At 33.0% G+C, this 24,207-nt stretch overlaps 1 protein-coding gene and 1 pseudogene across 5 annotated transcripts in view; both read right to left on the bottom strand.

Annotated features, from left to right (window-relative positions):
- Positions 1–24,207, bottom strand: part of LOC308351990 (large ribosomal subunit protein uL4-like) — a 536,185-nt pseudogene that overhangs the window by 191,581 nt on the left and 320,397 nt on the right. The window lies entirely within an intron of this gene.
- PHF14 (PHD finger protein 14) overlaps positions 1–24,207 on the bottom strand; it is a 219,758-nt gene that overhangs the window by 56,145 nt on the left and 139,406 nt on the right. For 2 of the 4 annotated variants that reach the window (XM_080817985.1, XM_080817986.1), the window contains one exon: positions 15,403–15,520. In XM_080817985.1, the coding sequence (XP_080674111.1) occupies positions 15,403–15,520 (118 nt within the window). Of the gene's footprint in view, positions 1–15,402; positions 15,521–16,253; positions 16,284–24,207 lie in introns of all 4 variants that reach the window. The other 2 variants (XM_080817983.1, XM_080817984.1) reach the window with 2 other exon arrangements.

Below are 24,207 nucleotides of genomic sequence, written 5' to 3'. Positions count from 1 at the left end.
CTCTAGCAAGAAATTTAAACAAATGGACTTTTTTGTGAATAGAAATGTTAGACATGACCTTACTCTATTTAGTGTGGAACTCTGAAAGAGGCAAGAAATGATTTTTACTTGGTACATGAAGACAAAAAAATAAAACAGGATATTGCTGAAGAGCAATTACTTTTTTTTTTTTTTTTTAATTTATTTATTTGTTAGAGAGAGAGAGCGAGCGAGCACAGGCAGACAGAGTGGTAGGCAGAGGCAGAGGGAGAAGCAGGCTCCCCGCCGAGCAAGGAGCCCGATGTGGGACTCGATCCCAGGACGCTGGGATCATGACCTGAGCCGAAGGCAGCTGCTCAACCAACTGAGCCACCCAGGCGTCCCGAGCAATTACTTTTTAAAAACATTTCTTATATTCAAAAATCAGAACATTAGGACTAGTTTTAAACTTTTCTCTTTGTAACTAAAATGACTGTTTATTTTTAAGAGTAAGAAGAGATATCATTTACTGAGTATCTCTATTGTTCCAAGTATTGCCATTAAACCTTTCACAAATAAGCAACCTGAAGCTCACTGAAATGAAGCAACCTGCTAAAGGTCACAAGCATCATCAATAGTTAATATCTAGACTCAGTCTGTTTCTTTTCAAAGCTCATAAAGCTATTTATTCTACACTGTACTGCATACTTTGACTTTCCCTATATTTTAAATTACTGTTTTGTTACTCAATAATAATGCTTCAGATTTTAAGAAACTCCATAAATTTAATGGTCAATTTTTAAGAAACGAAGAATATTTTGACTTAAAAATACAAACTTACAAAGACACATACCCTAATTTCATGTTAAATGTTAAGTAACCTGGCATAACACTCTGGCTATGTCCCTGACCCCTAATCTACAATATTTTATCAATCTCAGAACATCAGGATTAGAACACTTGAATATATTTAACTGAAGAGTTCAATTCCATTAACTTTCAGAGTCATTCTTTGAATTTTCTTAGCTTAGATTTGAAGTCTTACCTGTAGATAAATAGTGCTTCTGAAACCACAATACATAGGTTAGAAAGAAAATTTTTAACAGACAAGTAATTCCACACAATGATGAAAGAGCTAAAATAAATGTTTAATAAATTAAAAGGGATAAACTATCTGTAGCAGGAATACATGAAATCTCACTTTTTTTTTTAATATTTTATTTCTTTTCAGCGTAACAGTATTCATTGTTTTTTCACCACACCCAGTGCTCCATGCAATCCGTGCCCTCCCTAGTACCCACCACCTGGTTCCCCCAACCTCCCACCCCCCGCCCCTTCGAAACCCTCAGGTTGTTTTTCAGAGTCCATAGTCTCTCATGGTTCACCTCCCCTTCCAATTTCCCTCAACTCTCTTCTCCTCTCCATCTACCCTTGTCCTCCATATTGTTCGTTATGCTTCACAAATAAGTGAAACCATATGATGCCTGACTCTCTCTGCTTGACTTATTTCACTGAGCCCAGATATGGACCCTCAACTCTATGGTCAAATAATCTTCGACAAAACAGGAAAAAATATCCAGTGGAAAAAAGACAGTCTCTTCAATAAATGGTGCTGGGAAAACTGGACAGCTATATGTAGAAGAATGAATCTCACTGTTTTTGAAGCTAGGAGTTAAGCCTTTCCTATTATTTACGTTATCCACAGCTCCTATTATCCACAGCTCTGAAAATGGGCTAGCTTATTCCAACTAGGACCATCTCTGTAGCAAACAAGATCTCTCACCCTCATTGTATATATAAATACTGGAATAAAAACTTCACATAATTAATATATTTACCTTCCTTCTAAATTCTTACATTACTATATTATATAATCCAAATTTAATAATGCTGGGTTAACAGGTAAAAATATTCTTACTAACTTTTAAAAATCTGTAATGAAAATCCTTCAGCCTAACTACCAGATTTTTAGTAGGTGGCTTTTTCCTCCAACATAATCTAAATATATATATTTAAAAAGTGATTTAAAAACTAAAGGATAGAAAAAAGGAAAAAACAGAAGAAGAAAAAACTAAAGGACAATATAAAGTTAGTGAGTTTTGAAAGGCATTCCCATGTATGGCACCCTACTGTACTTTGATTAATTATCTCTCAGTTATGAGTTAGTTTCTTATCACATATGGTATTCCACAGCATGCTATGCAAATGCATCAGCCCCACATGCCATCTAAATTAGAAAACAGTTTGGTTTTTCCAGTTTGTAGTAAGTATAATCTAAAAAGTTATTTAGTTTTTCAATTTTGTAAATTATTAACATAAAAAACTTTTGTCTAATTTCAGTGGTTCCAGTAATTTTTTTTCTGTGAACATGATGTTGAAATATATACAAATGTATGTCAAAAACACTGACAAACTCTACCTGGATGATAGAAATCGTATTTTCCAAAAGGTTTGTAAGGAATATCTACCCGTGACATATCAAAGCATACAAATATGCTTAACGTTAACTACACAGTCCCCGTGAAAATTACCTTATGTTACGGAACTACACAGATCAGTAGAGATTCCAATTCTACTATAAAGAATAACCACAAACAATCTTTCTTTAGCTCAAAACTGTTACTTGATAAAAATACTACCTGGAATAGGTTTCAGAAAATGTCTAGGACCATCAAGTAAAGAACCTCTGAGCAAGCAATAATGACAACCAGTTCAGTATATAAATGTTCAGTTTTAAAAAATACATTCTACTTAAAAACAACAACAGGGGCGCCTGGGTGGCCCAGTGGGTTAGTTAATCCTCTGCCTTCGGCTCAGGTCATGATCCCGGGGTCCTGGGATCAAGCCCCACATCGGGCTCTCTGATCAGCAGGGAGCCTGCTTCCTCCTCTCTCTCTGCCTGCCTCTCTGCCTACTTGTGATCTCTCTCTGTCCAATAAATAAATAAAATCTTTAAAACAACAACAAAAACAACAACACAGTTACCGACTATTATTAGTGGAACGGTTAATGACTATACTTACTGAATTCAAAAATCATTGTTACCAGTCTCAAATTACAACACTCAGAAACTAAGGGCTTAAATAAGACATATATACAAACAATTCTGCCTGTCACAGAAAATGCTAGAGTAACTGCCAATTTCCTGAACTTAAACTAGATATAAGGTAGAAGATCCACTGAAGATTGTGGGCTTTATCTCACATACTAGCAAAGAGCAATTCTAAAGTTTAAATATGTAACTATAACTATCATCAAGGATAACTACACCAGTTTTAATTCTCAGACTTTTAGTAAGTCTACAAACTACCACAGATTTATTCTATGGTATTCTACTGTAAGATACTGTATAAACAACTTGTATCCAGACTTTTACATACCTGTATCAGTAAACAGGTAAATCAAAGTTCAGTAATGCTAAAGCACTGTTGTAAGCTTTAATGCTTGTCATACAAATGCTACAAGAATACTAGGTAAATGGTACAATTTTTACCTGAAAGTAATTTCTCAGTCAACCATGCTAAATCCATAAACTTAAAATTTAACCTAATATTAAATAAAATCCCAGACATCAAATCAATAGTTAAAATATTCTTAAAAAATCCCAGATGTCAAATCGATAGTTAAATATTCTAAAAAAAATCTTTCTTTAACGGTTAAGTTATATAGTTCAAATTTAAAAGCGCTTTAAATGATAATTTAATTTAAAAAAAATTTTTTTTAATAAGAATTTAAAGTACACCCAACACGGGGCTCGAACTCACAACACTGAGAACAAAAGTCCCATGCTCCAACAACTGAGCGAGCCAGGTGCCCCTTAATTTTATATTTTTCATAATTTTCATCATAAAAAAAAATTCAGACATCCAATTCTACCAGGTTCAATTAAATGTGCTTGTTTAATTTATTGTGGCAAGATACTCCTTGGAGAAATTGTTTTGTTTCATTCTTAAAGGGGCAAAATTCACAATGGATATTTTACTTGAAAATAAGCACTTATATATGTAGTTTTTACTCAGGTATATCACTTATAGAATTCTAGTTGCCTAATGCAGAAAACTAGAAAATAAAGATGAAAGAAAATCGTGACTTTCCCTACTCAGGGATTTCTAATACAAATGGTTATCAACTAGTACCACTTGCCTCAGGAGGCATGTATTGTATTTGTAGTTCCAGAAAATCTTACACAGGGATGTAGATGACATTTCTGTGCGTATCAGTTCAACTTAGTACTGCTGAAAAGTTAGTACACTATATAGATCAAATACAAAGAACCAAACAGAGGTCTCCATGCTAAGACAATCCATCTTCTAGTAGTCATACAAAGACCTGTCAGGTATACTCTATAGCTTTGCACCAAACAGTGCTTAAATAAGGATGAAAGCTAAAATCATAACTGGCACAGGCACTGTAAAGTACATAATACACAGTTAAATTCTCAGTGGCATTTGTGAATATATATAACTTGGATGAAGCTCTTCAAAAAATATTTATGCATATTCATTTTACCATGTCAAAATAAATTACCTTCATTTTGGGTGTTTTAGGAGACAGAAGTTGTTGAGATCTCTATTGAGTATACTCTAGAAAAAGACTGAATAGTGAACTGTGCCCTATATTTAAAAAATACAATATTTAGTCTACCTTGTAACTTATATGTAAGTATACAACATAATTTTAAACTGGCTTGTTGATGTTTCACTTGGGTTATAGGCATTGTGTATACTTGGTTTGAAGTTCTAAAAATAAATTTTTAGATTAAAAATTTTCTGAATAACTGAAGAATTCACAATATATATGAAACAGATTCTTATTCTTGACTGCTCATTAAATTATTTAGGAAGCTTGTAAAAGATATAAATATCCACCCTCTTTCCCTCTCTTACCTCCTCCCAAACAATTCAGTCTAAAAACCATCAGGCTATAGTAAGCAAAATAGGTGTCCATGTAGGGTGGGATTACAGAGTGACAAGAGATTAGTTTACCATCAGGGGACTGATCATACAAAAATATTTAAGAATAATGTGGGGCGCCTCGCTTAAGCATCTGACTCTTGGTTTCAGTTCAGGTCATGAACTCAGGGTCATGAGACCAAGCTCTGCATCAGATCCCTCTGCTTGAATGCTCTTTCTCTCTCTCTCTCTCTCTCTCTCATTCACACAAACAAACAAACAAATAAATAAATAAATAAAATCTTTAAAAATATATATATTTAAAAATAATGGGAGCCAGTTTTCTGTTAGGGAGTTACAAATATAGAAAGGAAGAAAACTGGAATGGTTTCCAGTAACTACAAAGGCAGAAATATAGATGCAAATGTGTATGTACACATACATACATCTAATCCTTGGCTCTGTGGCTCTGTCTACCGAGAAGACCTAGAAGGAATAATGAGCACATCTAGTACCCATAGCTTGATTTCTAAATACCATTCTCCACTGAAAGGAAACGGAGCTCCTTGGAGAAATGGCTGGTTCCAAGAACAGGAGAAGGGAAAATATAGTTGAGCCTGGAACATCTTTAGTAAGGAAGTATTTGAAGATTGCTGGGGTCATGTCACAAGGACATAGATGCTGGGTTGAAGTGTCAGAAGCCAGCCTGAAGTGGCTTCTGTTAGCCAAATCTGGGACAATATGAACATCAAAATAAATGGTAATAACCTATAAAATCTAGTGAATAAAACAGAAAATGAAAGTTTGATGAGGAATAGGATATTTGCATAGTCTCAAGTTTCTTCCCCGCAAATTAATTAATTAGAAAGGTGAAGAGAATGGAGAAGACTTGCAGAAAACTTATCAAGTGATTAAAGTTATATTTTATGAAAGACAACTTTAGTACCAGCATAGAAGTATGGTCTCCAAACATTACAGTTGATGTACCTCCATACTAAAAATATTTTAAATTTGCATCTTTATATATATATATATACACACACATATGTATGTGTTATATGAAGTTACATATACTACAGTATTTACATTATTTACATTATAAGACAAGTAAGAAATTAGAGTGGGAAGCTATATAGAATTAAGTTGATTTTATTACTTATCTTGTCTATTTCTTAGGGTGCAAACACTTCATTTTGGAGGCCTCTAGTAAAAAGAATGGGTAAAACAGATGAGTATGGCAGATTTACTAAGATAGTTTCCAAAATAGGAGAAACTGATAGAATGAGGAAAAAATGAGACATTGAATCAAGGCAGAAGCAATGGAGGAAAGGAACAAAGAGCACACTGGAGAAACAATTAAGGAAGAAAACTTTTACAGGACTCAGGAAGTGATTTTCTCTATGAGACAAGGATTAGAAAGGCTTGAAGATAATTCCAGTTATTTGGCTTGGATGAATAGATGAAATAGAGAGGGGAGAAAAAATAAGAGATAGGTGAAGAGGAGGATTAAGAGTAAAATGTTTTGCTTTTCCAGGCACATAGCACTCATTAACGATGCTATTATCACAACACAGTAAAGAGCAGAAAGAAAAATACTAATGCATGGTGATAGGTAGCAATGAACTAGCTTCACTGAACATAAACCCAATACACTGACCAGGTAGCTGATGCATTAGTCAAATGTCTCTGAAGCACAGCTTATAGGAGAAGGTATGTTTTGTGCATGTCTGTTTCCGTGTGTTTCTATGTGTGTGAATTTGCTTCCATGTAAGCATGCGTATATGTATGTATCTGTGTCCATGTAGTCCTTTTTCATGAAAACTAAAGTGAACTAACTAACTAGGTTTATAATGGGTTGATAAGGCAGAGAAAATCTTATCATGCCATACTTCATGGGTTTGGATAGAATAAAAAGTCATTCTATATACAAATATTGAATGATAATGTTATCATACTCCAAACTAATATGTTATATATATCAACTATTTCTCAACTAGAAAAACATTACCCTACTTTTAGGTAAATTGTTATTAAGTCAATATTAAAACTAACTATAAGTAGGTATATTTTATCATGTACTAAAACATTAAATTATGGGTTATGATATGATGAATATTCTTAGACTTTAGTGGAATTTCCATAAAAGTAATAAGCAGGATTTCTGACAAGATTTTTGCCCTCATAAAACCCACAGCAATAAATCTGTTACTTGAAAGACAAAGACATGAGAATATACACAGTAATATTTTAGAGTTTCCCCTGCTACATAAAATTTGGAAACAATATTAACAGTTAAATTAATATTTAAAGTGCAATGCATTTTCAAGTACATATTCAGCTATATACCCTCACCTTGTAGTTTATCTAAAATTCTAAGCAAAATAAATAATTTCTTATTTGGGAGTTGAATTTTCATAATAAAGTTGAGACTTCTTGGACTTAATCCTGATTACCACAGAGAAAGGAAGTTGGATATATGATTTTATGGTTATCACAATTTTACACATTTACTTTCTCCCACCTAAATTTATTAGGAACTGATTCACTTCCCTTCTCCAGGCAATAACTATTTCTATCTTACTTTTCATATCATTAAAATATATGATCATGGCAAACATACACTATTACCTAACAAATAACACTCCACCAAATCCAATAGAAGAAAATGAAGGACAAGCAACATATATTAACTTCCATTGTGGGTTTCTTTTAGGTCCTAAGATGATACTAATTTTGGCTCAGATGTTAATAATATTTTAATATTAATATTATAATTGATTTATTAATTTAAAATGGTTTCTGAAGCAATTCACTGAATTATAAAGCATGACATTATACCTATCAAAGCTTTCCTCTTAGGACCCAAACTGGCAAACATCTTTCAAAGGAAAATTTAAACAGAAATCTACTACCTGCTGGTCAAGAATGGAAGTCTTCAAAAGTGAATAAAACAAAATGGATGCAACACAAATATTCAAGGAAATAGATTAAGTTTCCAGCTTAACTACTACACTAAATTTAATTTTTTATTGGAAAAAAGTATAAGCATACAATAGTCATGTTGGTATGATAAAAATATAAATCCACTTCACTGCTGTAAACTTTACAGTAAAATGCTGTGACAGTCCAGAGATTAGATACCATAATTAGATGAAATTTTGAACAAGTTAGGTGTTTATATCTGGTATTCAATCAGAGGTCAGAATACAGAAAATACAATGCAAGTTTTCTAACAATGTGCCTCCATAATGGATTTCCATCAGGGCCCAAAGACCCATTGTCTTGTAAAGAGGGGAAAAACAAAAACAAAAATAAAAATACCTTATCCTTCTCAATGGCTACTGGCATCCTAGTACATTACAAAAGGTATGATATACTCCTAACACATGTGAAATAGGACCCCTTTACTATATAACTTAAAGCCATTCTTTAAAAATTGAATAAATGGGGCTGATTGGAGAGGCAAGATGGTGGAGGAGTAGCAGACTGAAATGACATCAGGTCCCAGGAGTTCAGCTAGATAGTTATCAAACCATTCCAAACACCTACAAACTCAACAGGAGATTGAAGAGAAGAAGAGCAGCAATTCTAGGAACAGAAAATTGACCACTTTCTGAAAGAAAGGATGTGCTGAGAAGTGAATCTGAAGGACGGGAAGAGAGACTGCAGGGGGAGGGGCCGGCTCCCGGCAAGCAGCAGAGTGGTGGAGAACAAAATCCAAACTTTTAGAAGTCTGCTCCACTGAGGGATATCGCTCCAGAGGCTAAAGCAGGGGTGGAGCCCTCGCAGGGACACTGTGGTCTCAGGACCATGGGTCACTGAAAGATCGAGGGTGTCTGATTGTGACAGAGCTCCCAGGTATCAGAGCGGGGAAGCAGAGTACAGAGACAGAGCCGGAGAGTGAGCTTTCAGCTCGGTGTTACCTTAAACCATGATCCAAGGCACAGTCGGACCACTGCTCTTGGAGCAGGGATCCCACAAGTGGCAGATCCAGGGAGACTCACTTTCCTCCTCTGCAGGCAGGAATCTACTGGGTTTGGAGACTCCCAACGGGGCTGTGCGCCAGAGACAGAAACGCTTGGTCACAGGCGGGGTGAGGCCAGAGCGTGGCCGGAAACCAGGGAGATAGGAGTGATTGACTGCTTATCTCCGAGGGTGCACTGAGGAGTGGGGACCCGAGCTCTTGGCTCCTCTGGGCCGAAGATTGGGAGGCCACCATTTTCATTCTCATCCTCCAGAGCTCTACAGAAAGTGGTCAGGGAACAAAAACTCCTGAGTGTGAACTCAAGCAGATTTATTAGCCTGGCCCCTGGCAAAGGCGGTGCAATTCCACCTCAGGCAAAGACACCTGTGAATCACTACAACAGGCATCTGGCCAGAAGATCAGCAAGAATATCCAGCCAAGACAAAACTCACCGTTCAAGGAGAACAGCTGAACTCCAGAGCTAGGGGAAAGCAATGCATGGAATTCATGGCTTTCTCCCCATGATCCTTTAGTCTTGCGAAGTTAAATTAGATTTTTTAATTTTTTTTCTTATTCTTATTTTCTTAACTTTTCCTCTTCCCTCTTTTAACATTTTTTAACTAGTTCATCTTAACAATACCTTTCTTAAAAAAATCTTTTTAAACCTTCATTATTATAGTCATATTTTATCCTTCATTGTACTTAACCTTATTTTTTGTATACATATAAGGTTGTTTTTTTTTTTTTTTTCCTAAAAGATTTTGGGATACAATTTCTTCTAATAGATCAAAATATACCCTAAATCAAGCACAGGACTTTAGTCTAGAATCCAGCCTGAGCACATTCTCTCCCCCCCCTTTTTTTTTCCTTCTTCTTTCTAGTTCCAACCAACTTATCAATTCCTTTTTTAGAATTTTTTTTAAATTTTCATTTTATAGTCATATTCTATCCCTTCATCATGTTTACCCTTATTTTTGTATATAAATAAGTTTTTAGTTCTTTAAACATTTGGGAGGTAGTTTCTTCTAAGAGACCAAAATACACCCAAAATCAAATGGGTATCTCTGTTCTATTCACCAGTCTAATATATATATATATATATATATATATATATATATATATATGTGTGTGTGTGTGTGTGTGTGTGTGTGTGTGTGTGTGTGTGTGTTCTTTAAAAATTTCTCCCCCCAGTTTGGGGTCTCTTCTGATTGGGTTAGTATACATTTTTCTGGGGTCTTTGTCACCCTTTTAGTATTTTATTCTCGCGTTCATATATTCTTATCTGGATAAAATGACAATGTGGAGAAACTCACCACACACACAAAAAAAACTAGAGGCAGTACCGACCTCTAGGGACCTAATCAATACAGACATTGGTAACATGTCAGATCTAGAGTTCAGAATGACGATTCTCAAGGGGCTAGCTGGGGTCAAAAAAGGCATGGAGGATATTAGAGAAACACTGTCTGGAGAAATAAAATCCCTTTCTGGATAAATAAAAGAACTAAAATCTAACCAAGCTGAAATCAAAAAAGGTATTAATGAGGTGCAATCAAGACTGGTAGCTCTTACTGCTAGGATAAATGAGGCAGAAGAGAATTAGTGATATAGAAGACCAAATGATGGGGAATAAAGAAGCTGAGCAAAAGAGAGACAAACTACTGGATCACCAGGGCAGAATTCGAGAGATAAGTGATACCATAAGACGAAACAACATTAGAATAATTGAGATTCCAGAAGAAGAAGAAAGAGAGAGAGAGAGGGGCAGAAGGTACACTGGAGCAAATTATAATAGAGAATTTCCCTAATATGGCAAAGGAAACAAGCATCAAGATCCAGGAGGCACAGAGAATCCCCCTCAAAATCAATAAAAATAGGTCCACACCCTGTCATCTAATAGTAAAACTTACTAGTCTTAGTGACAAAGAGAAAATCCCGAAAGCAGCTTGGGTCAAGAAGTCTATAACATACCATTGTAGAAATATTAGATTGGCAGCAGACTTATCCACAGTGACCTGGCAGGCCAGAAAAAGAACTTGGCGTAATATATTCAGAGCACTAAATGAGAAAAGTATGCAGCCAAGAATACTATATCCAGCTAGGCATCATTGAAAATAGAAGGAGAGATAAAAAGCTTCCAGGACAAACAAAAATTAAAAGAATTTGTAAACACCAAACCAGCCCTATAGGAAATATTGAAAGGCATCCTCTAAGCAAACAGAGAGCCTAAAAGTAGTAGACCAGAAAGGAACAGAGACAATATACAGTAATAGTCACCTTACAGGCAATACAATGGCACTAAATTCATATCCTTCTATAGTTACCCTGATTGTAAATGGGCTAAATGCCCCAATCAAAAGACACAGGGTATCAGAATGGATAAAAAACAAAAGCCATCAATATGGTATCTACAAGAAACTCACTTTAGACCCAAAGAAACCTCTAGATTTTAAGTGTGTGGGGGGGGAATTTATCATGCTAATGGACATCAAAGAAAGCTGGGGTGGCAATGCTTGTATCAGATAAATTAGATTTTAAGACAAAGACTATAAGAAGAGATGAGGAAGGACACTATATCATACTCAAAGGGCCTGTCCAACAAGAAGATCTAATGATGGGGCACCTGGGTGGCTCAGTGGGTTAAGCCTCTGCCTTCGGCTCAGGTCATGATCCCAGGGTCCTGGGATTGAGCCCTGCGTTGGGCTCTCTGCTGAGCCTGCTTCCCTTCCTCTCTCTGCCTGCCTCTCTGCCTACTTGTGATTTCTGTCTGTCAAATAAATAAATAAAATCTTAAAAAAAAAATCTAACAATTTTAAATATCTATGCCCCTCACATGGAAGGGCAACTACATGAACCAATTGATAAAATCAAAGAAACACATCGACAATAATACAATAATAGTAGGGTAAAGATCAACAAGGAAATAAAGGATTTAAATGACACAGTGGACCAGATGGACACCACAGATATATTCAGAACACTCCATCCCAAAGCAACAGAATACACATTCTTCTCTAGTGTACATGGAACATTCTCCAGAATAGATCACATCCTGGGTCACAAATCAGGTCTCAACTGGTACCAAAACATTGGGATCATTCCCTGCGTATTTCCAGACCACAATGCTCTGAAGCTAGAACTCAATCACAAGAGGAAAATTGGAAAGAACTCAAATACATGGAGGTTAAAGAGCATCCTACTACAGAATGAATGGGTCAACCAGGAAATTAAGAATTAAAAAAAATTCATGGAAATAAATGATAATGAAAACACAACTGTCCAAAATCTGTGGGAAACAGCAAAGGCAGTCCTGAGAAGAAAGTATATAGCCATATAAGCCTTTCTCAAGAAATAAGAAAGGTTTTAAGCACACAACCTAACCCTACACCTAAAGGAGCTGAAGAAAGAACAGCAAAGAAAGCCTAAACCCAGCAGGAGAAGAGAAATCATAAAGATCAGAGCAGAAATCAATGAAATAGAAACCAAAAGAACAGCAGAACAAATCAACAAAACTAGGAGCTGGTTCTTTGAAAGAATTAATAAGACTTCTAGACCCCTGGCCAGACTTATCAAAAAGAAAAGAGAAAGGACCCAAATAAATAAAATCATGAATGACAGAGGAGAGATCAGAACGAACACCATAGAAATACAAACAGTTATAAGAACATATATTGAACAACTCTACTCCAGCAAATTTGACAATCTGGAAGAAATGAATGCATTCCTAGAGATATATAAACTACCAAAACTGAACCGGGAAGAAATAGAAAACCTGAACAGACCCATTACCAGTAAGGAGATTGAAGCAGTCATCAAACATCTCCCAACAAACAGGAGCCCAGGGCCAGATGGTTTCCTGGGGAATTCTGCCAAACATTTAAAGAAGAATTAATACCTGTTCTTCTGAAACTGTTCCAAAAAACAGAAATGTAAGGAAAACTGCCAAACTCATTTTATGAGGCCAGCATTACCTTGACCCCAAAACCAAAGATCCCCATCAAAAAAGAGAATTACAGACCAATATCCTTGAGGGACACAGACGTGAAAATTTTCACTAAAATACTAGCCAATAGGATCCAACAGTACATTAAAAGGATTATTCACCACAACCAAGTGGGATTTATTCCTGGTCTGCAAGGTTGGTTCAACAACTGCAAATCAATCATGATCTGAAGGGGCACGTTCACCTGAATGTTTATAGCAGCAATGTCCACAATAGCCAAACTATGGAAAGAACCTAGATGTCCATCAACAGATAAATGGATAAAGAAGATGTGGTATATATATACAATGGAATACTATGCAGCCATCAAAAGAAATGAAATCTTGCCATTTGCAACGACGTGGATGGAACTAGAGGGTATTATGCTAAGCAAAGTAAGTCAATCAGAGAAAGACATTTATCATATGATCTCCCTGATATGAGGAATTTGAGAGGCAAAGTGAGGGGCTTGAGGGGTAGGGAAGGAAAAAATGAAACAAGTTGGGATCAGAAGGGAGACAAACCATAAGAGACTCAATCTCACAAAACAAACTGAGGGTTGCTGTGGGGTGAGGGGGTGTATGGAGAGGGTGGTTGGTTATGGACATTGGGGAGGGTATGTGATATGGTGAGTGCTGTGAAGTGTGTAAGCCTGACAATTGACAGAACTATACCCCTGAGGCAAATAATACATTATATGCTAATAAAAATAATTAATTAAAAAAATTGAATAAATGGTACATATTTATAGTAGTACAGAACCTTTTCAAAAGAAAGTATGTAAAAAAGTATATTCATAAAGGGCAATAAATCCTTTAAAAGATGCTTTCCTAATTTGCTTGTTGAGGGTAGGAAGAAACTCCACACAAGAAATGTGTTAGAAAAATCGTATTATACCACAAGGAGTCCAAAAAGACAACTCTCTAAGATCTATAGTATAACCACTATTTTTTAAATTTTTAAATACAATTTATGTAAAGCATTTTTTTAATCATGCAATAGCTTTTGTTATTAAAATCTGGGTCTTAGTAAAATGCCTGGAAAATAATTTTTGATATTGTATATTTAAAATCTTGGGCAAAAATGTTTGGTCAGTAAATAAAATGCACATTATTTTCTATTTTACTAATCATTATACAAGACTGTAAAATTTTTAAATAAAGTTGATTAAAGAATGCTTTAAATAGGTTTTTTTCTATAACCAAATGTTTTTCTGCAGTTTTTCATTAAGTAAATTTTTACAGATGGCCTCTGTGGTAACCTAGGTAATCATTTTAACTTAAAAAATATGTATTTGGAGTTTTTTGTTTTTCTTGCAAGAGCTTATACTTTATTAAAAGGTAAAACTGCAAACATTTATACAGACACCCATTATGCCTTTGGGGTTACTCATGATTTGGTATGTTCTGAAATTCACTGAAAAGTGAATTTCTATCCTTTGGAGGATTTCAAATTCAAAATGGATCATTCATTAATGAATTACTAGACTCAATCCACAAACCATTCTTCTTGGCCATTATCAAGGTTCTTGAATATTCAAAATTAGACTTAGAATCCACATGCAACAATTTGGCCAAAAAACCCCCACACATATGCATATACACACATTTGATTCCACCATCAGAAAGGAATTCAATATCAATTTTAATTAACTCTAGGACTGACAAATGTATTTAAATGGCATTTGAGAAAGACGGTTTCATGTCCCTGGACAGATAGTTGATTTCCATTGTCTACTTAAGGAAGAACAATATGATTAACCTATACCTGACCAGAATGTCTTAGTTCAAATACACTCAATATTTTTGTCAAATGAGTTAAAGTATCAGGAGTCTAACTATTCACAGACTTTAAAGAAATAATAATCTTAAATTGTATATTACTACAATTTAAGATTATAGTATTGATATTCAAAAAATATAACCAGTAATTTTTGGAGATAAAATATTAAACAACCTTATTCTTTTTACTTAGCTAAATAAATATAAAAAACAAGTTTTTGGATATAAAAACTAGTTTTCTCAAAAATAGACTTCACTTTTATTCCCCCCACATTCATGTTTTGCTTTTTTAATTCCACATAAGTGAAATCATATAGTATTTGTCTTTCTCTGACTTATTTTGCATCAATCTCAAAGAACAGATTTTATCAAACATTTACAATATACTTAATGAGTCATCTACAAAATAAAATTGGATTTTATTGGTTATTCTGTTGACTCACATTTATATATGTTAATATATATTTGTCAAAACAAATTTCTTATTACCCAAGGCAGAATTTCCCTGCCATTCCCTAGGTGTGGTAAATTAGCACAGGGTGACTTTCTTTGGTGACTAGAACACTACTTAGTATGTTACATTAACTGGAAAGTATACAAAACAGCTAAAATATTTCAGAAGATACTACTATAATTTAGTAAAGCTGTTTATTCCTTATTTTAAGCGCAATAAAATCACCATCAGAAAATATTCGTGAAGTGCATTAGATTAAAATGTTGGTCATTCACAATTATAATTCTCTTTAAAGTTAGGAAGCTGATGGTATGATATGGCTATCAAAATGAAGTAAAACACTTCTTCTTATGAACCTTTTTTCTCCTTACCTTAGAAGATGAAGAATCACACTCCTGACATATCCATCCATAGCCTGTTTGTTTAGGAGACTTTTTCAAAGGGGGATCCAAACAGCCAAAATGGTAGCACAGTCTGCATTCATCACACCTGCAGGGTAAACAGATTTATGGTATATCTAAATAGTATTAAAAAAAACTATATTTTTCAAAGACAAATGGCAAACTACTATACATTTCACAATGGTTAATTCTATGCTTAGTTCACAAAATTATTAAATGAATGTCTATGACAAAGACAATCTAAACCTGAAATAAATGTTTTAGAAAAAAGCAAAATATAGGAATAAACTTAACAAAGTAAATATCATTTAGAACACTTTGATAGTAGAAATGTTAGGAACATGTGAATGAATGTACATGTATAGCCAAATGTGTTCAAAACTAATATAATTTCACTTTGAAATTCAAGAATTAATCATTTACCCATTAGCTTAAAAACATTTAATATAAGATACATGTAATTCTAGATTATGAATTCACTCTAATACATTGTAATTACTTAAAAAAAACTTAAGGTGTAATCAATCCTATGCAATTTATACCTTATTTATACCTTATCACTCTTCCTCCAAGTTAAGGTAGATTGTAAATATATGGTCTAATGTTTACAGCATGCTAACACAACCTAGCAAATAAAAACCATCCTAAGAATGTGGTATCATTTTTCTCAAATATAAATATTCTCAAAATTTACCTGTCACTTTCTCTCAATGCATTTGGGTTTTCAAAGTACTTCCTAGTACACCTTAAAGTTTATGAACAAATATTTTGATAGTGTCTTTGCCACCTATGATGTACAAAATCTAAGAAAACTATCATACCTATTCTTCGTTTCAGACAATCTCATCCTGCTGACAATGAAGAAAGATCTGCATTATTTCATTGTTTTGTAAAAAAAAAAAAAAATTGCATCAGTTGGAAAAACAAGACCAAAATTTGACAGCAAATAACAAAGATGTATACATGTTATAAAAAGGATTATATCCTCATTTTCTTTGTGCTCTTTTAACTTAAGATACTTTTCTTCAATCTATCAGATTCTCTTTATATATGGTTTCTCTTACTGATTTAAATGCTGAGAAATCCACAACTACGAAACCAAGAGAAATATTTTATAATACATGTTATTACTTGAATAAGATATAAAATTACTATTTAGTAACCTTTATTAGCAAAAAGGGGGAAGGAACTAGTGCTATAAACCACACATAAAGAAAAACAATTGTTTTTCACAATAATGGGGACTATAAACCTACATTTATGTAAAAATTTCAAATCATGCTACCAAATCCAATTGTCCAACGACCCATTTTAGAAATCAAGAGTTTCAGAAAGTTAGCCATTTAGCCAAGTTATTCAGTTATAAAGAAATTTAAAACACAATATGTCACAAGTTTATGCATTTCTTCCTCTAGAACTTTCTCTTTATGAATGAAATAAACTTATGCACTTTTCCAAAAACCTTTTTTTAGACTCAAGACACAGCCTTGAAAAAAATTGTCTACCATAATTCTAGCTACATGAAAAATAAAATCAAACAGAAATAACAGCATTTTATTTACTATGCCATTATAAATAAACCAAAGGATATTTAGAAGTCAAATTATTCAAATACCTATTGTTCTAGCATTAAGAAAAATTACAGATAACATAGCTAACATCAAATGTAACATAAAGAGACTAAATAGCAAGCCCACACAATTTTATGTTCTTTCTTGTCAATTCAACTTATTTACCTTTCAATAGTTAGAACTTCAATTACTTGACATATAGTTACAGGAACCTTCAGAATATGAGTACTTCTGAATTTATGAGGAGGTTGAGACTTGTAGACAGCTGAGTGCATATTCCTTCAAGCATAAAACTAGTATTTCAATCATCTTTGATGGGAAATTTAAAAAGAATCACATTCTTTGCTTCATCAAGAAAATACATTAAATATAATTTACTTTGTCATCTCAGGGTCATGAATACAAGTAACACATGCTGCTATGTCTAGCAGAATGCCAGCCTTTTATGTTTGGAGTACTATCCATATGCTGTTCTGTTTGAATTCTCATATTCGACTTTTTATAGGTTTTCAGGGTCCTCACTTGCTTAAAAAGTATTGGCTACTGCTTTCTGATATTGTGACTCTATTTGTCTAAGCATTTCCCTAACAATAATTTGTTGTGGACTTAGAAAACAAATCTTAAAACCTCAGTAAAACTATGCAAACAGACAACTAAAAGACATGAAAATGAGAACTTCTACTGAGTTAAGTACATGGACTCAATTTTGGGTAATATAATCCTTTTTGCTTCACTTCAGGTTTTTGGGCAACGTTCCTTAGAGTTCAGATTGCCAATAATCTGGGCTCTTGATAGGTGAAGAGTTATGGCATTAATGTTTTCCTAGTTCATATCAAATTACAAACTAATTATTGCATATTTACCTTAAAACTGTGTTGAGCTAACTTGAAATTATGATTTATAGTGTATAACTCATGTCAAACACCATAATCAATATAAAGGTAAATTTTAATTTATTTTTCACATTCATCGGTATAGGTGATTCTTCTTGTTATATCTATGTATTTCCAGCTAATAAACTTAAGAACAAGTTTGCTACACTCATAGAGTTCCAGTTTGTACCAGATTTCAATTTATTGTAAAATCAAGTTACCAGCTCAAGAATGAATGCACAGAGAAAAGAAAGGTTTTATATGCTAGATTTGTTACATGATAATGTTGAAGTATATGCCATTTGGAAATAACATAATCCTTACTGAGTACTTCATTAGTAATACCTTTTAGAACGACTTAGTCTCCATATGGAACTCTAATGTATTTGTAATGGGTTTCAGAGGAAAGGCAAAATTTGCTTGTCAGAATTAGGGGGATGTTATAAGAGTTCTCTAAAGTTATAGCTCACTCACCAGTAAATAAAAACTGCAATTGCAAGACTGAATAACAAAAAAGAGTAGTTAATATACTTAGGAACTGTCAAAATCCAGGAAAGAAAAACACAAAGAGAAATAAATCAATCTTGAAATCAATAGTTCTGTTAATAAATATGCAAATTAAAGCTCTTTCTATAAATGGTTAAAATTATTTCCATGTGGAAAAAGTACTGTTGTTTCTACATTAAAATACTGAGGACATCCATAGCTTTACGTGCTGGTAACAAAAATATCCTCGATGATACAAAGTAAACTCCAACAGAATTTGTAAGAATTAATACATCATAGACAAATGCAAGAGATACCATTAAGAATTCAAGAAACCGAGGAACAGTGTAGATGGTAAAAATACTGTATTACTTATTTCATTCACACACACACCACTTTGAAAACTTAAGCAAATTCTGTCAGCCAATAAATTCTGGCCATATTACAAATTTAGATCTTTTTTAAAAATTGAAAAGCAGAAACTCCTAAGGGTCTGCAATCATTCTGCTACCTAAAAGGTGAAACAAAGTTGAAGTAGTTATTGATCAAATTATTATTTATGGTCTCTACTATTTCTCACATATACCTGGAAACACATAACTACAGCACATAATATATATATCTAATTAATCAAAAATAGTGAATACAATGTTTTAAAATCTTTTCCAAGAGCAGTCATTGACCCACAAATGATATAACACAATATACTTTATTAAAGAACACAAATGTCTATGTAAAAAAAAAAAACCAGATTATAATACCAATAGCACATATACTAAGTAGAAACGTAGTATCTTAAAATATTTAAAAGAGAATATTAAATTAACCTATAAAGAAATACTATGGATTTTTTTAATAAAATACAAATTGGATGCTTAAAGAAGTATCCTTTAAACACCTAATAAATATTGGACACATTAACATTATAGGGCATTCTAAAATTACAGTTTTAATGAGATAAAATGAATCCCACTTATAAGATGAAAGGAAACCTGATTTTTTAATTAGATTATTACTAAATATAACTTTCTAGGTATTAGATTCATAAAGGATACAATGTAAATAATAAAGCAGATATAAACACAATTCTATATGTATTTAAAATACTTACTTAGCATATGGTTAAGTATAGCACCCTAGACAAAGAAGAGGAAGAAAATGACTTATGTTCATGTCTAAGATCCATACAACAAGCAGTCCTTGGTTTACCTGATTACTGAGGACATGAATAAAAGTAAAAAGAAACAACTGATTTATTTCTGCCTGTACCAAAAAAAAAGGCTAAAAACCAATATTCCAAAGGATTTCTTTAACCCTCTTAATTTCCAATTGATAAGTTCATTAGAATACACTAAATAACTATTTTTAAACTAACTGAAACAATTAAGTGCACCTCCTATGGATGTAACTTATAGCCAACTTATAAGCTAAATTTCAGAAGAAAAATCCATACATGGGACTTGAAGAGGGATGTACATTTTTTGGTGATCAAGTTGATTCATAATCACAACTATTTTTTATGTCAAGGAACATTTTATTTAGGTCCATGTCTATATATGGTAAAATACTGATTGAAAATATATACTATTACATCTCTTCACTCAAAAGGAAACAGACTAAATATTAAGAGAACTGATGGGTTGGGTTTCCTTACTTTTTCATGATCTCTGTGTAAAACTTCTATATAAGAAAGATCAAAAGAATTAATATTAACATTACTTAAATAAAATTCACTAGCAGCTTAAAACACCCACAGTGATAGATTCTTTCTTTGAATAGTAGCCAATTATTTCAATTACTCATATTAACAGATGGAGAAAATTCTGGATTGTGGCCCATGAGTTAAGTAACTTTTCAAATAATACAAGCTTAAACAAAATTCTGTATTCTACCAATCATAATGACATTTCATATCAGTAAAGACATTTTACTCCTTGTATTTTACAATTTTAGTGCAAACCATCTATATGACCATTTTCTAAATGAAATAATTAGAAAATGTACTTTAGATCATATCTCACAAATATGACTAATGTGGAGATCTTCAACATTTTTCATTAGTGCCAGTATAGACCTCTATTTTTATCACAGGCAATAATGAATGAATGAGTGGTAAGAAAGACAAAAATACTCTTTACCCATGAAAGTATATTAACTGAAAAAAGTATCTGGATAATTACTGAAATCCAAATTCATATTTAATGATAACTTAAATAATAACATCAATTCAGTTAGCTACATCTGTAATAGCCAGGTTACAAGATTCAAAGGGAAACAAAAAAATAAAACATGAAACAAAAAGAATTCATATAAAAATACATAATTAAGGTCAAGTACCGCCTCACAGCATGAGAGAATGATGAGACATTTCCATACCTGAAACACGTCTGCTTTGTTTTTTAATAAACTGATCTCCATCTGCTCATGCCCTTGGAAATTTTTCAGCAGTACAACCTGCTGTGCTCAAGCCCCACATAACTTTGTATTTCCCTGCTCATAATTAACTAATTATGCTCTAATCAATAGTGTAGATCCTGATTTTACAATGTAAATCAGATAAATGAGATGATAGCTGGGGGTCAATCTCATTTTATTTACAAAACCCAGCATGAACATCCAATTTCATTATATCTTATGTACCTGAACAGCAGTGAATCTTATCAGCAGGCCTGCAGAAAGTCTTAAGAGTAAGCACTGGGAGACAGAGGCCTATGTTCTTACAGAGAAAGTATTTGCAAACCATGTCCATCTCAGAAATACTTTTAATCACAATCCTTAATAGTATGTAATTTTACAAAGTGCTGACTCAGACAGGTAGGAAAAAAATCTATCTTCATACACATGCAACCCTAAAGCTGAGTCTCTCAAACAAGTTTCAATTGTCAAAAATAGTTTTAGAAGATAAAAAAAAATTTTTAAACATTACATTCCACTCTGCTGTAGAAAGTCCTTCTACAACTCCTTGAATAGATTTTGCTGAAATACTCATAAAATATTTCCATATTGCGAATCAAGTAAAAGAGTGGTAAGTTTTGTAAAATAAGGAACACTGTTTAAAAAAGAGTGGTCTCGTTAAGTGATAGGATGTATAAACAAGGAAATAGGATAATGATAATAAATGATTATTATTTATTGGTTCGTAATCTATTTTTAATGTCATCGGTGTAAAATCAGATAAACATCAAGCAATACATAAATAATGATGGTATGTAAGTGATACATAAATATCCTTTCTAAACTAAAGATGGATAAAGGTTAAGGCTAACCCTTGCATATTCAAACATAACCCTAATTTCCAACCTTTTTTTTAAATAAACGAAGTAGTGAATTATGTACAAAGGCTATGTTTTTTGACTAATTTCATAAATTAGTTACATAAAATAGTGCTGTCCCCATAATAATTAAAATTAAAAACTTAAAAAGTAAAAAAAATTGCTTAAATGAATTTATAAAAAGAAAGACAGTGTATGTTATAGATATAACTCCTATAAACTTATCTAGAAACAAATATTTTTGGAAAACATAAGGGCTCTTTTAAAGACATTAACGTCATCTTCAATCAATCAATGTAACCACAACACAATGATTCTTTTAAAAACTATTATATACAAATAGTTCTCAAAGTGGTGGTCCCTGGCCATCAGTATCACTCAGGAACTTGTTAAAAATGCAAATTTTCAAGCCTCATCCCAGACCTACTGAATCAGAAAGTGGAGGGAAACAGGAGTAAGGTAGGGAAGAGGATAAGAAGATGGAATAGACAGCAATCTGTGTTTTAACAAATCCTTCCTGTGACTCTAATGTACTATAAATTTTGAGAATCACCACTATATACTATGTCATTCTTCTTGTACTTCTGAATCATTTAATTACCTTCCTGATAGAATTAGCGTATTTTTCCTCTCTCTACTTTGTGAGAAATAGCCATCATTTACCTAACCTACCGATTTTACACATCTGTGAAATATGTATCATTTTGTGCCTATTTTTTTAAGGGCACATTAATATCTCCTTTGGATAGGAATTGGACCAATCATGGAAAAGAGTTAATTATATACCGTGGAAATATGAGAGCACTTGGGAGATTATGAGGAGAAAATGTTTAATTCTACTCCCTTTAAAAGTTCTCTTACATGTTTGCAGTACCAATGATCTTAAGAATTATGAGATTTGTATTTGTGATGTGCCATAAAGATTTTAGGGTTAGCAACAAATATGGAATAGCATATCTACCACTGAAGATTTTAAGATAGAGAATGATGATAATGTAGTATTCTAATTAAAACTAGGTGGAAAGGATTTTGAATAGTGACACCAAAACCACAAGGCTTAATGGTTTCTCAAAAAATCTAGAATAAAATGACCCACTAGTAATTTCTTACCATATATCAAAGGAGGGTAAGGAACATTAGCATATTCTTTTAAGGAAATGGCAATCTGTCATTTTACTTATTATCCATTACAATTAAGCAATAGTAATAATTATCAACTTTCTCTTCAGCTTACGTAGAGATGAGTTCTTATTCCAGAAAAAAAAATGCCTACTGGTTTTGCTACAGGCTATTAATAATTTTCCTCCAATGTTAAAAGATCTTTTGATAAGTTAATAATCTCAGTTTATACATATTGTATATACATATTACTTTTATTAAACATCTTATCCAATAATAAGGTTCCTTACTGTAACTATAGATTACTAGCATACAGCAACTTCATACTTACACTTGCTTTTGCTTATCTAAACATCGCCTATTCTATTCCTAAAGTTTAAACTATTTTCAATTGCCACTATACCTGAAAAGATGTCCAAACCACATTTATAAATCAGGAAATTCCAAGAAACAAGTTAACAATTACATGTATATGTACATTTCAATTTCAGCCAAGAGTCTCTTCTAAATCAGTTCAAGATGGAGTGATGGAATATTCAACATATTTCTGTCGTTGATTTAAAACTGGATCATTAAAACTTGAAGATCAAATTTTAATTCTGTAAACCTCTGGAAAAATATAGATGTTGATGCAGATCTTTCAGTTGGCAGGTTGTATAGTCATTAAGCTTTGAATCTCCCTCCTTATTTCATAACCTCAAATTTAAGGTCACGAAAAATAAAATTATATCGAACACAGAAAGTTCGTATTAAATCAATGAAGACTGAATAAAATTGGGTATTACTAAAAAATATCTAGAGATCAACACAGATATATTTTACTAATGAGCTTAAAATTTGAAGTTGTAAAAGTTTCATGCTAATAATATTAGTGCTTTCACACTAGGACTAATGAGCCAAAACTAGAATGTCATAAGCTTCACAAGTTTTTCACTTTTGCTGAATATTATAAATAGGAATAACCATTAAATAAGAGTCTATAGTTGTTTCCCAATGTAATATTTCACATATGAATATATGTTTTAAATTGGATGAAATAGAATAGCAGACTAGTGGAATGCACTGTCTTTCTTGTTTGTTACTGGTATTGTTCAACAACAATGAGTAGCACATTGCATTTAAGTCCCACAGGCTTCCAAAACTCTTCAGTAAGTCCAAACACTGCATATCATCATTTGCCAAAGAAGCAAGAGGGAAAGACATTACTTAATAGGACAATTCTGACAAGACATTATCTACTATTATTCAACAATGCACATATCAAATGTTTCTGATTAGTGCAAGGAAAAAAAGAAGAAGAAGAAAAATATAGAAAAAAATCCACACAGGCAAATTAACTGCCTTGTCAGTCCAAGCAACAAACCAATCAATTACATTCTATCCAAACCTGACAAGCAAAGGCAACTTTTTGCAGTGATAAGCTTATGGGAAGGACAAGATAGCTGTTCTCCTTTA

This window comes from Martes martes (assembly GCF_963455335.1).
Source record: "Martes martes genome assembly, chromosome: 11".
NCBI classification, from domain to species: Eukaryota; Metazoa; Chordata; class Mammalia; order Carnivora; family Mustelidae; genus Martes; species Martes martes.
The sequence above is the reverse complement of the archived record's forward strand: the minus strand, read 5'-3'. Positions and strand labels throughout refer to the sequence as shown.